We start from the raw sequence: 19,447 nt of genomic DNA, 5'->3' as shown, positions 1-19,447 counted from the left end.
TCCAGTTGAACATATTACAGGAGCTTGGGTTTCATCTGCCTCCTCTTCCACTGTGGTCTCTTCTGGACTACTAATTTATTTGTCTCTGTTTCTAAAAAATGCTTTTAAATGTGCAAATTTGAATCTTCTAACTTAAGTAACATCACAATGAGAACTCAATTTGGTGATAATCTAATAAAGCAGAATTCAACTTGGGACAGACCAGGCAAAGCAGAAGTAGTACAGCTGTTATTGTAAATGTCTGTAAAACATAAAAATTAGTGTTCTTGCTTAACTTAAATATGAGGTCTTGAAATCTTGTAATTGCAAGTTCAGCTTCTGTAATCACACTGTTTATCTCCGATGCAGCTGACACATTCTAATATAGCCTGGGGAATTTGGAAATGAAGGAATAAGCAGGAAGCCACACCAGTGTTGCAGTCAGGATTGAGTTATGTTCTGAACTGGAAACGGGAGGAGATTAGAGATTGGAGTCCCAGAGTGTGTTGTAGAGGTCACAAATTAATTAGCAAGGGAGTATGTTGATGGAATTGAATATATGGGTTTCATATCAGAGGGTTTGTAGTGCTAATGTGTTCTTAGTCATTGCTGAATTTGGCAGGAAGAAGATAGGGCATAACCAGCAGCTCTCTTGAGTCTGTGAAATCGCGTGTAGGAGATTTGCAGATGATTTGCCTTTATGAAACAAGATTTAAGATTCAGACTTTGAGTTCCTGTGGAATATCAGTGCAGTTAGCATGCAGGTCTACAAATTAATTTTGTAATTAAAAGTCATGATGGAGAAAACATGCATTAACTTTGAATTTAGTTCTAGGAAAAGAAAAATGCAAAATTTAGGCTGTGGATTGATGTAATTACCTGAAATCCGTTCATTTTGCTTCTGCTTTCAGTTGAGCTGCCACTATTATTTGCTGTGAATATTAATATATTAATGTTTACAGAAACCTTGGACAACTAATAGACAGATGTTCCCTGAAGTTGTCTTCCAGAATATCTAGTGTAGTCTATTTTTTATTTGAATAAACATATAAAACATCTTTTTGTGTTTGTAACTATAGTGTTTCTAGAAATAACCCAAGCCTATAGAATGAATAAAATTAATGGTTCCATTCTTCCTGTCCCATGTAGAAAAAGAATTTCTTTTTTTCATTTTTACCTATGCTAAATTTATTTAGCATATATTTTTATATATAGGCATAAAAATATATTTGGTCTTATATCTGTCACTGTGGTCCTAATATATGATTGTGAGATTAAAATCTGTCCTTCAGAAGAGTAACTTCTGAAGTTGTTTGCCTCAGATATTTTAATGTACAAACAATTAGGGAGCATTGAAATGTTACCTTACAGCAGTTTAGATGAGAAAGAACACTGGAACATCAGCCACAGAGTATTACAAGTTAGATTTACTATCACTGTTCCCAGGCAAAGTCCATTTGATGGGTAAAACTTTGCTCCCCGTTTTTTCTTAGATACTTTTCTGTTTCTCCAGCAAGATCAGATTTAACACTGGAGGTTCTCCTGATAAGAGTTACCATCTAGTGTTCATTTATTGTAGAACTTGCAGACTTCCATTAGAAATAGTCAATGCAAAGGATGATAAATTTCTTTTCCTGAAGACTGGATTTGGTGTACCCTGTATTTGAATTGATAAACGCAGGACATCCTAGTTCTCTATTTTTCATCTACATTTCTATTTGCTGGGTTTGAGTGTTGCAAGTATTAGAAGTTCAGCTCCATAGGAAACACAAAACTCGTCTTGTGTTTTGTTTCCCAGACACAAGGTGTTTGTTTTTATTACTAAGGCAGATTAGGTGAAACCATTGGAAAGCAAGATGGCTGGGTTGTGGGATCAAATTTTTTTTTTTTTCTGTGCGTAGCTGAGTTGGTCACTGTAGTCAGAAGCAGCAGGTATTTCAAGAGAGCAGTTTAAGTACTGTGTATGGCAGTAGGTTTTTTTCCTAGTGTGGGCACTCTGAATCTTTTTACAGAGGTGTTTGCCTCAGTCTACACAAGCTTGCCCCAGAATTAAATTCTTGCAATTAGACATTGTTGGTACCACTCCTTTGTTTCTAAGAAAGCTCCATTACTGGTTATTCCCACAGATTTATACAGCAGAATATACAAAAATGAAGTTAAATCAGTCTTGCTTCTGCAACTACATCTCTTTTTCACCTACTTAATTTAACATTTATCTTTCAAGTTTGATAATGGGCTGCACTGATTCTGTGGAAGATAGCAAGGTGTATTACTTCTCTTTGTTTTTTGGTTGGTTTTTTGTTAGTGTTTTTTTTTTTTTTTTGTTTGGCTGGGTTTTGTTGATGTTTTGTTTGTTTATTTTTGGTTTTTTGTTGGTTGGTTTTTTTCTTCCCACTGAAGAAAGTAGAAGTAGTTTCAGTTTTGGAAGAAAATTCTGTACTGCTCCCCAGTCATATGGGAGGTATGCATTTCTGTTGTCTTTGTGTTATGGGTCAGAAGGAGGGTCAAGGGCAAGGGTTTTGTTGATTGAGATGGAAACAATGGATTTAGTTACCAAGTTGCTTCTGTTAAACAGATAGTCAAATTTGCCACAGCAAATAGTATTTGGTCTAAAATTGATATACATAACAAGAGACTCTTCAAAGTGTCTTTACAGAAATAAGGAAGCTTTTTCCTAGTGGAGGTGATTAGAATAGAAATCAGTGTGCAGGAAAGTAAAGTTTTGGGAAATGCAGCCTAGTAGAACACCTCCCTCTGGTGGTAGACATCACATAGTTAAGTCTGCTGTGTCCCAGTGAACTGGAACCTTCATGGCAGGGAATGCCTCTGCCACCGAAGAGCTAGGAGAATGTTTTAAAAAGGTCGTTGAATTGCATATATGGTTTCCTGCCACTGTAGCTCTTTGGGTATGATGGGGGAGATTTGGGCTGCTTGACTCTGTTTATTCTGAGTTAGTTAATTCATGTTTTCTCCTCCCCTCTTGCTGCTGGGATCAGTTGCATTGTACCATTTTTGCTGAGCTATATAAATAGGCTCTATGGATGTTGGTGCTTTAAGCAGGTAATCAAAGTAGCATGCACAAAACAACTCACACCTTCTAGCAATCCTTTGGCTCCTTCTGAAAATTTAATTAATCTTTTAGTTTATTCATATTTAGCTGTTTGGTCTGAATTTTATGTGCCAGCCCTCAGTTAGTTTCCAAAGTAATGTCTCTAATTACTTGTACTTGAAACACAATTAGCCACTCTAACTGGAGGAGAAGAGTCGCTCTTAGCTGTTATTTTGTAGGGTATTAATGCCAAGAAACAGATTATTTCAAAGATTTTTTTTTTTTTATAAGCTGTTCAGGGATGGGTTCAGTCTTTCAGTCAGTGACGTGTGCTCCCAAAGAGGCTGTAGAATTGTTATTTCTAGCTCTGTTTAGGCATAACAAGAATGCTTTAAAAGGCATCTTGAAGGCATGTTTTAGTTCCTTGCTTTTCACACCCATTACACTTCAGAAAGTGTAGCAAATTAGCTGAATGTATGAGAATAACATTTTCCATCCTTGTTTTCCTTTCTGTGTAGTAAGCATTTTATGATGATTTTTCCTGTTGTTCTTTAACAGCATAGTAAAAACTTCTCTTATCCCCTCCATCCAAGCTGAACAGTCAAAATGGTTTTAGCTTTGTTTTATATGTCATTAATAGAAGAACCTGTGAAACCTTGTAAATCTTCTCCAAGGCTCCAGCTGAAAAGCTAAAAATCTGGGGCCTTTCCATAACTGTGATGCTGTTAATCTCGTAGAAACAGAACTTTGAACATGGAGGAGCTACAGAAGCTTGTTTTTATGTGCAGGATCCCAACATTACCAGCATTTAATGAATGTATTGTTCAAGGTCAGCATGTCACTGCTCTGATGTGCAGTTTTATACTTTGCTATTGAAGACTCCCCTTTAAGGGATTCCACACCTATTGTGCCAAATAACAATCATTTGAAAGCCAGAGCTCTGGAAACACCACTGATGCAAGGCTACTTTTCCATATCTCCATTAACTTGCAAGTGATAGCTCAGGAAGTCAGATCACACCAAATGACAAATCATGGATATGAAAAGCAAAAGGATTATTTTCTTACACCTCTTTTCATTGAACTTTGTCTTAATATGGAGATAAAGACAGACAAGAGTGGGTGTTTTAGGCAATTTCAGCAATGATCCTTCAGCACTGACAGGCAGAAGGATCACTTCATCATCATAAGAGATGCTTTTTAGTTCTCATGTCTTTGTTATATAAAAATAAGGTGAATTAAGGAGAAGTGTATTTATCTGTGTTTTCCACTGGAGGGACAGGAATGCAACATTCTGAGGAGAGCCATTTTTCCTTTCCTTTTCCACACTTCTCTGGTTTCTTTGCATTAAAAGAAGCATTAATATTGAAATAGTCAGCATTTATAAGAAAAAAACACTTAAAAATCCATGAACTTAGATATTAACTCAATAGATTACATGTTTTTGCGGACGTCTGGTACCGATTTCAAGTGTTCAGATGTGCTCCAGCTATTTTCTTTGGGACTAATTGGCTAATAATGAAAATAGATGTTGTCTTTGACTTGAATTCAATGTTTCTAATGCCTTCTTCTAAAAGACAATTTTAATAAGAAAAAAAAAGAAGCTTTTATTAACTCAAAACTTCAGCATGCTTTGTTGCTCACAGAGAGGCCTAAGCAATTTTTATTTTATGTAGGCATTTGGCGCCTGCACATATTCATGTTTTTGTTCCCGAAGGACTGGAAAAGAAATATATATATTTAAACTTTACTGAAAACAAGCATGATATGCTTAAGTTTGGGTTTGGTTTCTGAGCCATGGTGTTCCATAGTCAAAACGTAATGTAACACAGTGGTTTGTGACAACCACAGCTAGGGAGAGTTTGCAGTGTTTGAGGTTTTGGATTCATAAACCTAAATCAGCTTTTCTTTTCTTGGTCCTTGAACTCCTGCTTTTTTGTTTGTTTGTTGGGTTTTTTTGTTATTGGCAGGTTGAACACTACTCTTCTGCATTTCTATATATATTGTAAGAGTTTTAGTATTGGTAGTTATTAGGGTACCTTGACTGAAGACTGAAGGGAGGGAACTGATGAGTGATTTACTGTTAAGAAAGGTATAATCTGCTGCAGAGGCCTTTTGTCCCTTGTGAAAATCCTGACAATTTATGGCATAGTCAAACATTTGGGAGTGCTTGAACCATAAATGTGACTATTATTGACAGAAAATGAGGCAAATGTACACTTTAATTGGAACCACATAAATTAGACTGGAGGAATTAATTAAAAAATAATAGACATGTGTCTTGAAATTTGAAGGTTCTCTCTAGATATTGGAAAGGGCATGGTAAGGTGACTTGAAAGATAGCTCCAGTACAAGAAAAGCTAATTGAAACATTTCTTTTATTAAAATAATAGTTTCCATGTGTCCAGAATAAGTATGAGTTGTATTTAAATTCTATCAGTTAACAATTCAATTTTCAAGATCTCTCATTTATTATAAACGCACCTTGAGAAGTTCACTTCATTAGTTTGTTTCACAGGACTCACTGCGGTTGCAAAGTGCTTGGTTTATGGGTTCATGGATCAGTTTCCTCCCCTAGAACAAATGTTTCTCTCCCTTTAGGAGCATAAATTTTGATGTCTCATCACTCTGAATTTAGTTCAAGTTTGGACATTTACTAATCTGTTTCATTTCATAAAAGGATACTAATACTAAAAGAATTCTAGTGATAAAGATATGGAAGTTTAAGGGAATAATAGAGCTGCATTTTTATAGGTTGTATGCCGCTATTAGTCAGTTTTAAGCTTACAATTTTGAGCATTTTCTAGAACTGGCTGTTGTAAAATGCCCATGTCATACGTTTTCCAAGTTGTCTTTGAGAGTAAATTCTATAGATCACAGCTTTTGGATGTTTTCCCCAGTACTGTTTTTAAAAGTACCGTAGGAAAATTTTTATATATTTAATTCTTTTATATCTCCACTGTATTACCCTCAGATCATGTTAAATGTTTGTTCATCTTAAGTACCAGATGGATCTTCAAATGGCTGTAGCATTTTACTTTTCCTGGCTGTTAAATGGTGGAATTTCTTGTCGTGTTTCTTGGAGTTGGTAGAATTGTTGTGATTGCCGCCTTTAGCAGAGGAGCATGTAAGAGTCATCAGCAAGCTGCCCACTCGGTGTCTTACTACTACTCCATTCTGGTGTATGTCCTTCCTAATGAATACCCACTCTACACATCATTGGAAAAGAATATATTTCTTGCAGTCATGATGGAGTGGTTGCTTTGTCTTCCACAGTTACTTGAATTTCATGCTTTACCCTTGCATTAGACTGTTACCAATACCCTTTGATAGAGATTCAAGAATCCATAGATGGTCAATTAGTTGGGTATTAAATTGTCTTCATGTCATAGTTTTACCAGGTGCAGGTAGCTCTCGATTGGTTTTAGGTATTGCAATGTAACAGTACCTTCATGTAGTGCTTTCTCACTGTATGTATGAAAATTATCACTGAAATTTATCTGTAATAAATTAAAGTATCGGTGCTAACTATGGACCTCTGAGGGATTCTCCAACAGGAAATATAAAGTGGATTGTTAAAATAGAAGTTTACTCTTTATGGCTTCAGCACTTCAGATCTTGCAACGACAGTCAATAATATTTATTCTTTTTTATGGTGGTGAATTTTATGGAATCATGAAATTTTAGTTGAAATAATGTAAGCTTGCTGCTTTAAGTAACAATGGGAAACGTGACACAAGGGTATAGAAGCTTTCAGTGACCTTGTTCCTGGTCTGTACTGAAATAGCTACAGTATGCAAATTGTTATTATCAGGCAGAGCAAGGAGTGTTTATTCTGTGGGGAAGCCACTCTCAGGGGATACTTTCTAGATGATAATGAAATTCCTATTTCATCAATTTAGGATTTCACAACTGCTTTGGAAATGGTAGGATCATATGCTGTAAAAATGGCAATTTTTTTCATGTCTGTCATGCCATATATTATAAGCCTGCTTTAGATTCTTTAGTTGCTTTAGATTCTTTTATACAAATCTTCATTTTCTTTCCTTAAAAACATGTCTGCATATGTATTAATGACCTGGATCTTAAGTTGGAGGTCATCTGTAACAATGTTATGCTTGTTGTCTTGCTAGTCTTCATTTATTAGCTATTCATGAATTTTCTTAATAAATAATAGGCAAAATCTGGTAGTCAAATCTAGAGCTTCCTGTGTAGCTTTGGGGAAGAATCATTTTATTGAGCCAAGGGAAATAAGGTCTGTTATGGAATGTCATCTTTCAGCAAGGAGTGTCTTTTCTTGGAGAGAAAACTGGCTCAAAACACATTGTCATCAGATGTCCTAGGGAGAGCCCCCCCACCTCCCACCCCTCAAAAACTCAACCAACCAAAACAAAAAAACCCACAACAAAAAAACACCAAACTAAAACTCAAAAATATTGATGCATCTGAAAAGTTTTACAAATAAGGTGTTGTTACATAACTTGATACTAAATTCCTGAGTGATAAATACATGTATTTGCACCTGTTTTCTCACTGTTTGCTACTCTTGCAGATGCATCCTTTTTATTTCACCATTTTTAGTACTTGTCTGCTTATTTAAAAAGACAATGAAATGCTTGTGAAAAACTCAGTGTATGCAATATGCAAAGCTCAGTGTTATTTGAAACTCTTACTAATGATGTGTTGCAGTTTTTAACACATCAGTATAGCAGTATAGCAATCATAAAGGATAACTAAGCATAAAGAATTCATTTCAGTTTTTCTTTGTGAAGAAAAGCTGAAAAAAAGGAAAAATGTTGTATTTATGAATAAAACCCCTAAGAGCTTAATAGCTTTCCTCCACCATATGTGCTCATAATTCTAAATAAAGTTCATTTTTATAGCAAATCACCTTTCTAGTATTTTTGCTGTTTGTTAATTCTCTCAGTACTTTGTACTGTGGAAGTGATGAGGTCTGCTGATAGCTCATATGAAAATATACTGCAATTGTTATTTTGTACTCTCCAGCCTAATATATTTTATTTATATATTTAGAAATATAAATTAGTACAATTATTTCTTACCTCTGATTTCTTTTTATGACTTTGTTTGTCATCTTTTTATGCAAATGCTTGTGCACATCCTACGGTGCATTCCCCTAATAGTAGGATATCTGTGTTTATTCTGTAAGTGGGCTAATGCATCTTTCTGTCTGTGTGTTATTTAAAAAGCAAAAACCTAAAAACTCTAAGTGGAGTTTTATTGCCAATCCATTATTAGAGCTCTAGATTGCATTCAAGTATGTACTGAAAGTGAAGGTTTTATCCATTTCACCTTAATTTATTATGCAAAAAGTAGTTATGTATGAATGACACTTGAAATGCCTTCAGTAAGCTATGAACCAGAGAAGTCAGTGAAGAGTTCTCAATAAATAAATAAAATCTTCAGGACTTCTAGTACTACTCCCTGGCCATATGTGAACCATTTCTCCAGACACATGAAGAAAAAAAAAAAAAAAAGATGCGGTAACTTAAAGATTTCACAGTAGCAGTTTCAATGTCATAACATTTGTGTTACTTCCCATAGAGTACTCTCAGAAAGCAGTTTCTTTTAAGTGTGGAGCTGTTTTCTGAGTAGGCTGCAGCAAGTCTGTTACGTGCATTGGGATCCTAATGGACTAGAGACATTTGATGTTATATTAACATTAATTTATGCTCTGTAAAAGAACAAGGTGCTCTGGGAATAAAAAACAATGCAGATTGTACATTTAATGCAGTGTAAGGAGCAAACACTGTCCAAATAACCTTTCTGCTAGTTCACATTGCTAATTTATGGGAACTGTAGGATGGAAGAGTAAGGAAGTGTAATATTTCCTATCAGTCAAAGTAATTACTTTAAAGACTCTGATTTTCTCCACTTAGCATGCTGTTTACTCTGACACCTCTTCTATAATATATTTTAATGAACTTACTTCTTTTTAATGAAAACATCTGTTATAGGTCAGGAACAGTTTGTAATTTAAACACTTAAAATAACCCAAAGAGAGATTTTTTGAGATGGTGCGATTTCTTATACCATAGCATGAGTGCAAATGAGGAAACAATCTGGCTTAGTATTAAGTCATTTCATGTAATATTTTGACATGACTGTCTTTTTCAGAAGAAATGCTTTGTGACATTTGGCTGATATTGTTCATTGTCACCTTTACCTTAAGTTTCAACTGATCGTAATCACAGAAGTTACCAGAAGCTGTGATGGGTCCTTTCCTGCATAGTCACAGAGTCCTCAGTTAAGCAAAAGTTGAGGACTCAAGAATTTCTTAGGTATTTTGTTGGATATTGATGGCTATAGAAGTTAGCTAAGTACTGGAATTGGGACTGTCTGATTTTTTGTGTCACAGAATTGGGTATTTTAGGTGCTGGAAGGGTTTGGGTGTTCTGAATATTTGTTCTTCAGGCAATGGGTGAAACGAACATGCTGGGAAGAGGGGCTCTTTTGGATTGCTTACCCTAACCTGGTAACAGTAACTGGACAAGTGAACTTGGAATTTTTAGGGCTGTGCAGAAGGTATGATTTTGTGTGGCAACTCTGGTTTTATGGGTTAGAGTCAGAAGGTGTAAAGGTAGTGGCTTTTATTATTAATATTATTTTATTAATAAAAATGGGCAAAAGGTTGTCCTGCAAAAGAACTTCCTACCTGAAGTCTGGAAACAAATGCAGCTTCTTGCCTTTCTTTTAGTCTAAGCTATTAGAATCCAATGTATATGTAGAATATGAAGTGTTTGTATGTCTGTCTATTCACATAGTAGTTGTTTTGTTTACAAAGGAATACTAAGCAACAAAACAAAAGTAACACTCTTAGTATTAACATCCAGTGCATGAGAGCTCTGACTGAGATATTCTGTTCTTGCTCAACAATTTGAGATACTGGGTGTAGCCCTTCAACTCAACAAAGAAAAAGGATTTTGGAGCTTCAAGACTGACAGCTACTTATTCCTGGCAGCTTCTCTGCCATGCAGTAATAGCTTATTGAATGCACTTTGTGCATTTTAGTGATAGACCTTTCCTTCTACTATTCCCCCATGCAGGAAATTGCAAATTTTCATGTCTTATTTTGATGCTGACTCCACCATATAGTTAACAAGGGGATACTTTGCAGTTTAACAAAAAAAACCCAAAACACCCACCAGAGACACCTCAAAAAACCCCAAACCAACCAACCAGAATCCAAAAACCAAAATCACCAAACCTGAATGCAGTGGAGAAAGGGAGACAATGTGAAGAAGAGAAAGAAAACATCTCTTCTGACAAATGGAGAAGGTTTCTTTTAGAAGTCGCAAAGATGCATTTCATAAACTAGGAAAGGACAATGTGGGTTTTATGGATTTTTGGTCACCCTTGTTCATTTTGGCACAGATTTTGCTAGTATAGTGAAAGTCTCAGTAAAAATGAAAAAAAAAAATTAAAGTGTTTCTCATGCCTTTCCAATTAAATTGGAACTTCTGCAAATGGTGATTAGTGTCTTGCCAACTCATTCTGGTTTTTCCTTGTTGAGATTATTAGGCGAGGTCATTGTTCTGTCAACAGAATTTCATTCTGATTTTAATCGGAATAAAACTTGCCTTTCAAAACTTGCCAGGGTCTTGCCTGTATCATGTGTGTGTTTTTGTTTTATTTGTTAAGCAGTTAAGGCTTAGCTGGATTTATTCAGGCACAGCTCTCCTGGAAATATTGCCAACTTTTATGGTGCCTGCAGGGAGAGCAAGGTGATCTGCAAGTTATTTGTGTTAATGAGAGTCCTGGCTGACAGAAGCCAAATGCCCTCCCTAATACCTGCAAGAAATACAAGGCAGCTTCAGTTACAGTTCTTGTGTTTCGGGTACTTGGGATCATCAGTCTTAAGACTTTTCTCAAGTACTCTTGTCTGTAATGAAGTTGTTAAAACAGGGGCAGGAGTTGTTCTTGGGTTCCACTCAACTGAGCTGGCTAAAACTTTTTTGAAAGTAAATTGATCTGCAATCTGAGTAAAAGTTCTGAACAGGAGGTTGTGGGTTCGTGGAGGCAAAGAGCATTTCACTGCCATGGTGGATTTTGCTGCTGTGGCAGCTCTGAACTGTTAAAATTGCTGCAGCTGCCTGATCGTGGCTGGTGCAAAAGAGTATTTGAAGCTTTCTTGTTTGTACAAACACATAAATGAAATCCAGAAGCCAGATTTGGTTTAAACTTCGTTAATAACCAGTGAGACCTGAGTAGCACATTTTCCTAAGTCCTCTAACTGTTCATCCCTGACAAAAAGCATCCCACTGGTTTTTCAGAGCTAAATTGTGGAGGATGATTTCCTGTCTGCCACCTCCTTCCTCCTCCTCCTCCCTGGCTTTGAGCTTGTTCCTCTCCAATATGGACTTCTGGCTGACTCTTCCACAGCAGAAGTTAAGGCTTAATTTTTCTGGCAAATCACTTAAATCCTAAATCAGCATTAGGGACTGTTTGACTGTAGTGCTTCCCAATCCCAGTGAGTCATGTTGGCAACCTGTGTTTCTAACACATCATCATCTGTAATTATTTATAGACTCCTCTGTTTTCTTCTCTGTCATGACATAATAGTGAGCAACCAAATATTGATTTATCTATGTATTTGTGTACTGAATAAATTCTACAAGTGTATGTAATTTTTAAAAAATGTACTTAGATACCAAGTGGTGGTGCACTTCATCTTCAACTGTCTCTTTATGAGGAAGAAGTGAGACAGATAGATGTTAAGCAAACCAAAACCCACTTGGCTGGGAGGTATGCTTCCCAGAGGCAGAGTGTGCCAGACTGAAATTCAGTGGTGCCGCTAGTAGGAAGCAAGACTAATGCTATAATCAGGTATCAGGACTGCAGACTGGGGAAGAACCTTTCTGTGGGGAAATTTGCGCTTGAAAATATTTCCCCTCAATCCTGAATGTGGTTTGGAGGCAAGGTAAGCCTGAGGGTGGCATCTGTCAAATACATGGCATTTGGGCAATGGGGGCTGTTTGGAGACAAGTGTGACTTGGCACTTACTGACACAAAAAAAGGGAAAAAAAAATCTTTGAAGCCAAGTCATTTGTATATTTAATGTATTTTTTATTATTGTAATATTAAATGTATATTAGTGACTTACTTTCCATACCTAGTTCTCTGCTCTTATATCAATGGGCAACTTTTAGTACCAATGTTGGAGTAAGTGAAGGGAGGAGAAAACACCCCAACAATTCCCCCTGCACACACATAAAAACATTCTCTCTCTCAAGTCCCCGTCAAACCAGTGGTGCAAAGGCAATCCCTCACCGGCTCCCCATGCTAACCTGGAACTGTAGCTGTCTACACTGGCTTTGCCAGAACTGTTACTAGTGGGATTTTATGTAATGGCAGGGAGAAGTGTGACGTTTCCATTGTGCTGTATTACATGCCTTGGTTCTTGCCTTGCTGGATGTTTACTCCTTTATGTTTCTGTACATGCTTTGTATGAACCCTTTTAAAAATTATATCATGTGCTGTGGTAAGCTTTGAATGCTGTTGGATGGCTGGGGAAACAAGACCTTCGTGAGGTTCTGAAAAGGTTTTTTTCTCCAACAAATAATTTTTAAGGTATTTTAAGTCTGAAGTAAAATTTGGAGGCTGCTGTTTGTGTTTATCAAAATGATGATACCTCTGACAGTGTTTTGGGCTTATTTTTATTACGTAGGGTTTTTTACATAAAATTTGCTAATTAGACTGAACAAGTGTGATGACATAAAAAATCTTGGTTTTAATAGATTTCCAGAAGAAACAGCCAGACGATGACTCTACTCCCAGCACAAGCAACAGCCAGTCAGATTTGTTCTCTGGGGAAACAAACAGTGACAACAGCAATACCTCTCTAACCACGCAGGCCGCTAACTCCAACCAGCAACTTTTGACAGAACTGAATGTAACTTCACCGAGCAAAGAGGAATGTAAGTGCACGAGTCCTAAGTAAAAGCAAAGGAGGCATAAACATTTTGCTTTGTTCTCAGGCTTATGTTTCACTGATTCCCTCTGGAAATAAATGGCCTGGCTTTTGAGGTGAAGGGAAAGTTTAGAAGCTACTCATAAAATAGACATTGATAACTTTCACTGAAGAACAAATAGGAGTTTTAAACTAACTTTGCAGCTATTTGAACTGCAGGAAACAATTTAATTGTGAGAAACTCCTCACATTAGTGGTAAATTTGTATGTATATTCTAGCATCAACACCAATATCTTGCGGAATTTGCCTTTTAAACATGTTGATTTTTAATTACTGCAGTTGCACATAACCCTGACTGTAGCGCACGTTTGTCTAGACTGCTGCTTGCATAAAACTTCTCACGTGTGGTAATTCATCTATTCTTTCATGACCTATCTTTTGTCTATATTGAACAGTCAGGCAAAAATGCTCCCTGAAGGTAAGTTAGAATGCTTAGCAGACACAGTGAGATAAAATTGGTTTTTAAATTATTTTAAACCTCTACTGAGTTTTAAATTCTGCATTCTACAAACTAAGTTCCGATGTGTAATTTGTAGTTTCGTTTTTCTCCAATTGTAGCTTTATTTTAGAAGGTACTCTACGGAGAGAAACCCTCTTGAGCTGAGATTACTTTAGGTAGTGACCAGTAAATAGATCTATGTGACCAGCACAGGTCTTTCTCGTGAGAACATTTTGCTGTGCTTTATAAACAAAGATAAAGTTTGAATGTTTTTGCAAACAGGGTCTCGAGACTTGGGCAGTTCAGGCCTGGCCAATTAGGCCTGGGGGGAGGTTTTTGACTGACCAGTCTGGGTCACCTGTGAGAAGTCTATATATATGGAAATCAAAATAATAAATTTTTCTTTTTCTTGCCCGAGAACCTGGGTTTCTACTTCTTTGCTAGCGGCTCAACAGCGACAGATCTACATATTGCAGAAAAATGTTTGTTTATCAGTAGAAAATTTGCAAGAGCTACTCTGGTTTTTTAACATTTAAACAACCTTTGGAAATAATGATGTTGACAAAGCACTAGTACTAAAAGATCTTGCTTTCAGTTGTGTTAACTATTTGCATAGGATGGTTTTGCTGAGTTGCCAGAGTATTTATTCGGTTTAGAGGTGTGAAGAGTTTTCAATTGTACAGATTGGCTGTGGACAAAGCATAAAATACCATTTTAGGATTCTGGTAGCTTATTAGACTAACTTACGTAAAACGTTTAAACTATGGTGTTTTTATCTACCTGAGAATATTGTCAGAAATACAAGTGTTCGAATGGGAATGTTCTGTAACAAGTTCTGGTAATAACACTAAACTTGGCACATAACTCTTGTCACTGCTTCGTATACACAGTTGCTGCTGACCACCCTACCATCTCTTCCTTCCTCTGTTCAGTGCTTCTTCAGGGGAAACCTGTAGCCTGCTGTAAAAACAAGGCCTTAAAACAAGCTTCCTGGGGAATTCAGAAAAACACATTATACTTCAGCAGCACATTTGGGCCTTCACAGTGCAGGGGACTTCTATACCCCTGCTTGTTTATTAGCCAGCATTAGGGGTGCTTCTGTAGTGCTTACTGGGTCAGCTATTCTGAAAATTTGTTCAGGTAGAAATGAAATTGTGTTATGACAAAGTGTTTCTTTTGTGGCTGAGAAAGATTTGATAAGTGGGAAGGTGATTACAGGGATGGGAAAGAAATTAAATAGTGTCCTTCATCCTGAATTGCTGCGAGCTTGTGAACATACACTGAATGTGATGGATATTGGACAGCACAGCCTGCAGAGCATTTGAAAATACTGCCTATTAAAAAAATATCTTTTTATGACTTCCTGCTGGGGTGTTTTTAAGTGAAATACAGTGGAGAGATTTATTTACAGCTCTGCTTTCTCTCACATCCCCACTACCTCTTGAATGAAGCTTAATATCATTTATCAGAAATAATTATATTCAGATGGAGATTTTCTGATGGATAATGACCTCATTGTGCAAGGTTCTTTCCTTTAATGAAGAATGCCCAAACTTAAACATCTTTCTTATTTCAGTTCGAGGGTGTCTTTTTCTGTGCAATATTTATTTATTTTGCAGCATATTCTGTAAAGCATGCACTGCTCTTAGTACAGCTGCATTCTTCAAAGACTGGTATTTTTCACTGCCATGTGATGACGTACAGCTATGTTCTGTTCTGAATAGAACTGTGGTAATTCACCAGAAATCAATTGTATAGGATCACTGTGGTAATCCCTATCCGAGTATGGAAAAATTTTTCTAATCAGGAAGGATCCTCATGTTTCATTCTACTCACCTCTCTTTCCTTTCAAGATTTTGAGGAGAGTCCTTCATCAAGGCATTTGCTGCAGAATTTGAGTCCACAGGGTAAACAGAGGGGACAAAATTGAAGCAAGTCATTTAGCCAGTTAAAGTCATTCATGTTACAACAACTGAGGAAAACCATAGAAATCTCATGTGGTAAGATTAATATTCTGTATCAGAGAAAGTGTAGGGGTTTTGTACTTATTTTTAAATACCCATTTCCTCTTTTAACACAGAATGAATGATATAGGAGAAAAGTTCCTTAGACTGTATTTTGCAGGAGTTCAGTTTGACAGTATACAAGTATTCATGTGGTTTTGTGTTACTGTTTGTTTATTTGGTTGGTTGGTTTGTTTAATTTTATGTGAGAGTTGCATTTGCATTCCTGAGTGTCTTACAGACACAACCAGGTTGCAGTGACTTTCCATCTCCTGCCACCCTCAGTTCTGCAGAGCTACCTACCACAGTGGCTGCTTTGCATATTAATATCTCTCCCTCTTGTAGGTAAAGGGTAGTTCTCAATATTGTATTTACAGTCAATGAAAATGTGTTAAAGATTTATACCCAGAAACAGTGACAGAACATCAGTACTTTTTTCCCCCCCTTTCACATGTGTTTGATTTTTTTAATGAAATATTACTGGTCACTGATTTTTAAAAAATACGGTTGAAAATGGCAGGGGGGGAATTATATGGAATTCTTTTTTTTTTTTTTTCCCTCCACATATGCTTCTTAAGTTGCCTGTTTCTAACCAAAACCTTTAGGTCTCAGTTGCGGTAAATTTTCTGAAATGAACATGCAGACAAAGAGTAATACTGATGTTGATATAGCTCTACTTAGTCTAGATATGCACAGATTTTACTGATCCATTTCTTACCAGGTAGCTAAATCAGTCTAACTTTTGTTCTGCTGCTGCTTTATGTGCAGATAAGTTTCATCTGTTCTCATTTTTCCTTCCATCTCGTCCTTTCATTTAGGAGCTCCTAATGGTAGTTATTTCAGCATCAGTCACTATATCAGCCAGTTGCTCTATCAAAGATTTCCTTTTCATATTGGGTGGGCAAGGTTTTTGAGTTTTTTTAGCAGACAAGAAAAAAATGGATTTGACAATGGCCCTCACTTCTCTCTGTCCCTACCTTCAGCCACCAACATTCTTAAAAAAAAAAAAAGCTTATTAAGCGAGGTTCTATGTATTTTGATAATGAAAAGGTCACACTGCACATGGAATAATTTTGCTTAGTTTCAGGCCTTCAGTGCTTTCTTTGGGGCTGTCACATTTTTCTGTCACTGTATGAGCAGAGCTGAAGCTGCTTCTGTGCAGGTTTGAAATTAACTGTGCTGTTACGTGACAGGAGAAATGTCAATGTGAAGAACACTGACTCTGGCAGCTTGATCAGATTTGGTATTTCAATAGTTTCTAGCTTAGGTTGACAGGATTTTATTTTAATTGTGTACTTAACTTTTTTTGGCCTTCTTGAATAGCAAGAACTACAGTTGAAAAAGGACAAAAGGAATATCTGATGATTCTAGAAGAGTTAAATGCTCTTCGTTCCTACGTTGAAGAATTTATAAGAAGATAAACAAAGATCTGAGCTACTGCTGTGAATGTCAGAAAAGACACTGGAGATTTCAGCCCAGAAAGATGGTGATGATCACTGACCACACCTTACCTCTCTGTGTGCTGAATTTTAGATGCCCAAATACAAAGGTATTTCAAAACTGGATGTCTGTAAATTTTGGCTAGTTTTTGTATACCCTTCAGAGTTTGAGCCATTGCACATCAAACTGAGTGTTTAAAACATCTTTATCTCATACACTTAAATTTGCAGGATAAGGTTAGAAGAATGCTTTATAACATTGTTTATTTTATTAAGCATTTGTGTGCACTGGAAGCACTGAAATACCCCCAGTTATGAAGTAATTCTGGTGAAGTTAATGTACATTAAGTGTACTAGTCCTGAGACAAAGATGCAGTAGGCTTCTAGAAAAGATACCTGGCAGAAAGGTGAGAGATTGTTTTTCCTACTGTACCTATTGGATTTTTATACTCTGAATTTCATTGCTTGTTGAAGCATGACTGTGTAAAAAGCCACATAGGCTATAGCACTCAAAAAGTAATGGTGTTTTTTCTCTTTGGAATAAAATAAAAATATATGTCATTTTTTTCAACATTTTATGAAAAATGGATAAACAAGTGCATTCTTTCTTTGCATCTTTCTTGTTGAATGGCCTTTTCTCTGACACTGTGCAAAAGGTTTCTACCAATTTATAACGGCTTCATGGTTTTTGCATTTTGCCTGGGTTTGAGTACAGTCCTAGATGACAGCTTTTCTATGTATGCTCTGAAAATACTTCATATTTTGAATTATTATGATGATATCCTTAAGTGCAATTTGTGCTTTTTAAGTAAGGACAGTGATTTTTAAAATGACAGTTGTTCTTGGATGTTATTCATTGCGTACTTTTGTAAATGCGCTGACTTTGAGAATTCAGCTGCTTGTTGCAGTAGGAGTCAGTTTTGTACATCCTGTCTTGGTTTGTTTTGGTTTTGGTTTGAATTTTTGGGGGGAGGGTGGGGGTGGGGGCTGTATTTTTGTTTTGTTTTGGGTTTGGTTTGGTTTTTTCCTGATTTAGTCATTGGGGAACTTTTTTTTCTGCCTCATCCCTGACTGAAAGCTGCATGCATACCCACTTCTCTTAAGTATTAAATGTATTAACAGACCAAGCTAGCTGCCTGGTTTTGTCTTGCTTATCACAATTGATTGTAGAAAGTAATTTGCTTTATTGTTGATAACCTGATTTATTCTCATACCAATTTCAACATTTTTCTCTGATTCAAAAGACTGCAGTAACTGGTAAAATAGTGCTGGGCTACAGCGAAGCCTACCTGACCCACATGACTCAGAATTAAACTTGTACCCAAACGTAACTGAAAAGACCTGCAGCTGGGTGATGGTGAATAATTCTAATTTGCTTTATCTACTCACAAGATTGTCATGTGTTCTTTCTCATTGTGATCAATTTTGTGTCTTGTATCTAAGCAAGAGGGGACACACCTCTAATACAGACTATGCACCTGGCTGTTTCTTGATGTTATAGGCATCTTTGGGTTTCTGTGCCACAGAATAAGTGCTATTTTCTAAGGCTTTTGCTTTTATTAAATTAGATAGTAGTAAAAGTTGTTTTTCATCATAAGGGATTTTTTATTTTTAGCCTTGTTTTCATTAGAAGCTATTTACACGTAGTGTTTTGGTACTGTTTTTAATGTTAATTTTAACTAACTCAGTTTTTTGATTGGATTATCATTAATCTGGTTTTTTTAAGGTTTATCACAAAATACATATATTTTAGTATCAATGCACTTTTTTTCTGGGAATTTGTAAGAATGCTTTCAAATATAAAACCATATTGAGTTGTGGGCTATTTGAGTTGGCTTTTGAGAAATGCCACTAGTATTAGGTGCCAGTACAGGACATAAATGCAGCTAGAAATTTGAATAAAACAGTGTCTAGAAGTGTCATCTTCATAATTTTTTCTTCAATTAAAATATTTCTCTAAGTTTGATCTATTCCCTAAAGTCTCAGTTTCATATAAAGAACATATCTGCATTTTCTAACAGCTTAAGCAAAGACCTGGTACATAGATTTATGAAATGAACACTTCTTTCCACATCTGTGGCATGATAATTTTGAAACATAATGAAGACCAGGGAAGTAATACCACTGTTAATTGTTCCTTCTGATTTATAGTCGCTTCACATTGCAGAGTAGACAGTGTAGCCTAGGGTCCCATTTATTAGAGTGAAAGGACCCCATGGAACTCGAAACAGAAACACAGTCACATAAGAAAAATGTGGGTTAGAGCTGCACAGCTATTGAGGTTAAATAAAATTGTTTATAAAAATGTAATTTAACTGCTGGTTTCAAAAGCACATTTTACAGTTCAACTTACACCTATAAAGTAGGGGAATATCACATGTGTTACTGAGGAAAAACAGATAACAAAGTGAGACAATAGTAGGGTAGAAGATGGAATCTGAATCCTGCCTCCCTTTACTTCATTATAGTTGTAAACTTTGCTATGCATTCTGCAACAAAGCAGTCCAGGTTTCATTTCCTTCTCTGAAAGCTTCATGTAGACAAAAA

At 36.3% G+C, this 19,447-nt stretch overlaps 1 protein-coding gene across 2 annotated transcripts in view; it reads left to right on the top strand.

Annotated features, from left to right (window-relative positions):
• The window catches only part of ZFAND3 (zinc finger AN1-type containing 3), a 134,574-nt gene that overhangs the window by 74,300 nt on the left and 40,827 nt on the right, over positions 1-19,447 (top strand). For both annotated transcript variants that reach the window (XM_085055089.1, XM_085055090.1), the window contains exon 4: positions 12,786-12,965. In XM_085055089.1, the coding sequence (XP_084911215.1) occupies positions 12,786-12,965 (180 nt within the window). The remainder of the gene's footprint in view (positions 1-12,785; positions 12,966-19,447) is intronic.

Source organism: Lichenostomus cassidix, chromosome 3 (genome assembly GCF_008360975.1).
Source record: "Lichenostomus cassidix isolate B80296 chromosome 3, HeHo_3.0, whole genome shotgun sequence".
NCBI classification, from domain to species: Eukaryota; Metazoa; Chordata; class Aves; order Passeriformes; family Meliphagidae; genus Lichenostomus; species Lichenostomus cassidix.
The sequence above is the reverse complement of the archived record's forward strand: the minus strand, read 5'-3'. Positions and strand labels throughout refer to the sequence as shown.